Source organism: Phytophthora sojae, assembly GCF_000149755.1.
Source record: "Phytophthora sojae unplaced genomic scaffold PHYSOscaffold_11, whole genome shotgun sequence".
Taxonomy (NCBI): Eukaryota; Oomycota; class Peronosporomycetes; order Peronosporales; family Peronosporaceae; genus Phytophthora; species Phytophthora sojae.
This window is the reverse complement of record NW_009258125.1, coordinates 556,026-560,757: the sequence shown is the minus strand read 5'-3', so window position 1 is coordinate 560,757 and position 4,732 is coordinate 556,026. Positions and strand designations below refer to the sequence as shown.

The 4,732-nt window shown below is 48.8% G+C and overlaps 3 protein-coding genes across 3 annotated transcripts; all 3 read left to right on the top strand.

Annotated features, from left to right (window-relative positions):
• Nucleotides 1-337: 337 nt before the first annotated feature.
• On the top strand, nt 338-569 carry PHYSODRAFT_265224 (hypothetical protein; the record flags this gene model as incomplete). The annotated part of the gene is made up of 1 exon (XM_009537854.1): nt 338-569. A coding segment is annotated over one exon (232 nt), but the record flags the coding sequence as incomplete, so codon positions are not given.
• A 1,100-nt stretch (nt 570-1,669) lies between these two features.
• PHYSODRAFT_526587 (hypothetical protein) lies at nt 1,670-1,951 on the top strand (the record flags this gene model as incomplete). The annotated part of the gene is made up of 1 exon (XM_009537853.1): nt 1,670-1,951. The coding sequence occupies one exon, from the start codon at nt 1,670-1,672 to the stop codon at nt 1,949-1,951; it is 282 nt and encodes a 93-aa protein (XP_009536148.1).
• A 1,060-nt stretch (nt 1,952-3,011) lies between these two features.
• On the top strand, nt 3,012-4,190 carry PHYSODRAFT_288779 (hypothetical protein; the record flags this gene model as incomplete). Its single annotated transcript, XM_009537852.1, has 1 exon — nt 3,012-4,190. The coding sequence occupies one exon, from the start codon at nt 3,012-3,014 to the stop codon at nt 4,188-4,190; it is 1,179 nt and encodes a 392-aa protein (XP_009536147.1).
• Nucleotides 4,191-4,732: the final 542 nt, after the last annotated feature.

Below are 4,732 nucleotides of genomic sequence, written 5' to 3'. Positions count from 1 at the left end.
GACTACAGAAATACACTTATCAGATCCCGCCATCGTAGCGTACACAAGTACAAGCAAATCGATTCCGAGGAAACAAGCTTTTTTCATTCAGGTTGTTTTTATCCTAATCTTAAAAGTTTAGGCGACATCCCATAATCATCTCGACTTCATCGTCATCTTACTTGGTACCGTCACCTGGGAATACAAAACGACCCCCCCCCCGTAACCAACTCAAGCGCCGTCCGCATCGCTTTTTCATTTCCAGTCCACGTTTTGCTGTATTTTCCCAACCGTACCTTCGCCTCCCCCAACATCACTCTCGCTTTAGTCCGCGATCTCCACTAAACTGCACGTAACCATGCGTCTGCAATTTGTTGTCCTGCTAGTCGCTTCCGTCGTAATCGCAACTACCGATGCGACTTCCGGTTCTTCATTCGCTACTATTCGAGACGATACTCCTGCTGAACGCTCTTTGAGAATCAGCGGCATCAGTGCTAGCGACGAAGAGAGAGGAGGCCCCGTTGCTCTCGAGAAGGTCAAGACCCAACTGCCGACATCGACCATCACCGAGAAGACAGGGCTCAGAACGCGTTCTCAAAACTTTTGAGGAGCCGAGCCACAAAACCATAACCCCAGCGTAGCACAAGAACGCGTTCCGCTACCTGGACCAGGGCCTTATCGCGGCATGACAAAGCGAATGTTGGGGGATCAGATGATATTCAGAAGTATACTCAGCTCAAGTTAAATGCCATTTTTATCGTGACAAATTGCGATTTTTAATAAGTTCACTTTTTAAACAGTCATTGCGCATTGATGGACAATGAAAGACACACGCTGTCACGGCAAACCAGTAGAGAAAGGACTGAAGTTTGTAATTATAGCTTTGGATACCCAAACGTACAAGGATTAACCTCTGAACGGAGGGCTAAACGTTTGATCCTTTTATTTGTCCTACCGTCCGCTCCGCTGGGGTTAAGCGAGAAACCGCTGAAGTTAACGTTTTACTTTATCAGGGGATACTTGAACGAGGTTTTTCTCTCGCGGCGCTCATGGAGACGTTACACGGAACAGATACTTTTTGTTTAGATTTTCCTTCTTCCAAGTCCAAGATATGTCCCAGCTTCTAAAGTTGCTCTAAGAACCTTTTAACCGACGGAAGTGATCGCTGTGGACACCGCCGTCATCGACTTGGTGCACGAAGTAGCCGTGTATTACTTACTGTACATACGCTTGTAGCACACAAAACAAAAACCTTGCCTAACAGTAAAAGTTAACTTGAGCGCATGGGTTTACACAAACGGAGTAGGATACAAACTTCGATAGTGAAATAAATCGAAGTTGAATTGTTGATCCGACTACAGAAATACACTTATCAGATCCCGCCATCGTAGCGTACACAAGTACAAGCAAATCGATTCCGAGGAAACAAGCTTTTTTCATTCAGGTTGTTTTTATCCTAATCTTAAAAGTTTAGGCGACATCCCATAATCATCTCGACTTCATCGTCATCTTACTTGGTACCGTCACCTGGGAATACAAAACGACCCCCCCCCCGTAACCAACTCAAGCGCCGTCCGCATCGCTTTTTCATTTCCAGTCCACGTTTTGCTGTATTTTCCCAACCGTACCTTCGCCTCCCCCAACATCACTCTCGCTTTAGTCCGCGATCTCCACTAAACTGCACGTAACCATGCGTCTGCAATTTGTTGTCCTGCTAGTCGCTTCCGTCGTAATCGCAACTACCGATGCGACTTCCGGTTCTTCATTCGCTACTATTCGAGACGATACTCCTGCTGAACGCTCTTTGAGAATCAGCGGCATCAGTGCTAGCGACGAAGAGAGAGGAGGCCCCGTTGCTCTCGAGAAGGTCAAGACCCAACTGCCGACATCGACCATCACCGAGAAGACACTCGCGCGCTGGGCTCAGAACGCGTTCTCAAAACTTTTGAGGAGCCGAGCCACAAAACCATAACCCCAGCGTAGCACAAGAACGCGTTCCGCTACCTGGACCAGGGCCTTATCGCGGCATGACAAAGCGAATGTTGGGGGATCAGATGATATTCAGAAGTATACTCAGCTCAAGTTAAATGCCATTTTTATCGTGACAAATTGCGATTTTTAATAAGTTCACTTTTTAAACAGTCATTGCGCATTGATGGACAATGAAAGACACACGCTGTCACGGCAAACCAGTAGAGAAAGGACTGAAGTTTGTAATTATAGCTTTGGATACCCAAACGTACAAGGATTAACCTCTGAACGGAGGGCTAAACGTTTGATCCTTTTATTTGTCCTACCGTCCGCTCCGCTGGGGTTAAGCGAGAAACCGCTGAAGTTAACGTTTTACTTTATCAGGGGATACTTGAACGAGGTTTTTCTCTCGCGGCGCTCATGGAGACGTTACACGGAACAGATACTTTTTGTTTAGATTTTCCTTCTTCCAAGTCCAAGATATGTCCCAGCTTCTAAAGTTGCTCTAAGAACCTTTTAACCGACGGAAGTGATCGCTGTGGACACCGCCGTCATCGACTTGGTGCACGAAGTAGCCGCGTATTACTTACTGTACATACGCTTGTAGCACACAAAACAAAAACCTTGCCTAACAGTAAAAGTTAACTTGAGCGCATGGGTTTACACAAACGGAGTAGGATACAAACTTCGATAGTGAAATAAATCGAAGTTGAATTGTTGATCCGACTACAGAAATACACTTATCAGATCCCGCCATCGTAGCGTACACAAGTACAAGCAAATCGATTCCGAGGAAACAAGCTTTTTTCATTCAGGTTGTTTTTATCCTAATCTTAAAAGTTTAGGCGACATCCCATAATCATCTCGACTTCATCGTCATCTTACTTGGTACCGTCACCTGGGAATACAAAACGACCCCCCCCCCGTAACCAACTCAAGCGCCGTCCGCATCGCTTTTTCATTTCCAGTCCACGTTTTGCTGTATTTTCCCAACCGTACCTTCGCCTCCCCCAACATCACTCTCGCTTTAGTCCGCGATCTCCACTAAACTGCACGTAACCATGCGTCTGCAATTTGTTGTCCTGCTAGTCGCTTCCGTCGTAATCGCAACTACCGATGCGACTTCCGGTTCTTCATTCGCTACTATTCGAGACGATACTCCTGCTGAACGCTCTTTGAGAATCAGCGGCATCAGTGCTAGCGACGAAGAGAGAGGAGGCCCCGTTGCTCTCGAGAAGGTCAAGACCCAACTGCCGACATCGACCATCACCGAGAAGACACTCGCGCGCTGGGCTCAGAACAACAAGTTCCCCAAAAAGGCCCTGATCCGGCTGAACCTTTACAGCGCAGGAGACAAGTTCTTCAAGAAACCTGAGTTCGAGAAATGGGTCACGTACATGACCCTGCTCCACAAACAGAACGCAGAAGCAGCGGTGATATCGACTCTGATGACGCGCTACCCCGACGACGCCCTCTCGCAGATGCTCATTGCGGCTAAGAAGGTGGCGGGTACGGAGGCGATCGCCACCAAGTTGCTGACCGAACAGGCGCGCGTTTGGTCGAGTAGTGGCAAGTCAGCCGACGAGGTCTTTGGCCTGTTCCAGCTCACCAAGGCCGGGGACAAACTTCTCGATAATCCGCAGTTCACAGCGTGGACTAAATACGTGGACGATCTGAACAAGAACAACGTCGAAAAGGCAAATGCGATGATGACATCGGCCTTGGCAACTCACTACACGGATGAAGCACTCGCGACCATGGTGGTAGCAGGCAAGAAGGTTCCAGGTACAGAAAATATCGCGACGAAGCTGGAGGCTGCGCAGATCCAGGGCTGGTTGTCCAGTAAAGTGGAACCGGTCGATGGTTTCAAGTCGATCAGCCTTGACCAAGTCGGGGCGGGCTTGTTGACTAACCCCAAGTTAAATACCTGGGTCAAATACATGGACGCGTTTAATGCGAAGAACCCGAGGGCGAAGACGACAATGGTCAAGACGTTCACGACGTACTACGGCGACGAAGGTCTGGCCAAGATGCTCGTTGCGGCAAAGAATGTTGAGACGACCGAGGAGATGGCTACGGATCTACAACACGCACAGGCAACTGGCTGCTTGCCAAGGCAGAGCCGAGAGATGTTTTCAAGTGGGTGGGCATTAAGGGAACTGCACCTGACAGTGCTGAGAGAGACCTCTATCACAAGTACCTCAAGAAGTTCAACAGCATGTACATTGGCCGTCGGCTGAGTACGCCATAATTTAGATACGGGCTCTACGTACAGAGTTTGATGGGGGGATGCTTGGGCCTGAGAACCAAGCAATAAAAATACCTAACTTTATTGCTTAGGTATGCTACTTCAAAATGAGCGATTCGCGGTAGTAGTTAATAATAAGCATCTCATTGCGTTTGACCAGCTATTCTATCGCGTGTTCCGCCTAAAAGCAAAGAGCGTTTACTGGGGATACAACTTGCTTCAGATTTACAGGATATCGTACCCAATCAATGTACAGCTCGGGCCGTGTAGCTCGCTAACGCAGCCCGCCCACTGGTCAATCACGACGTCGACAGTATTAGCGCCCACCTCGGTAATTAGGTGGTTTCGTGACGCAGGCACGAAAAAGTGGGGGGAGGCGCAGCGGTTAAGATATCCCCGCTCAGAACAGTGCTCGGCGTCTGAGGACGGTGGGCGGCCGAGAGCGAGAAGCTGTGGAGCTGCCAGACGCTACTGCTCATTCGGCCTTTCGCCTGAAGCCTCGCAAGTAGTCCTTCCTCCTCACCTCTGCCCCTC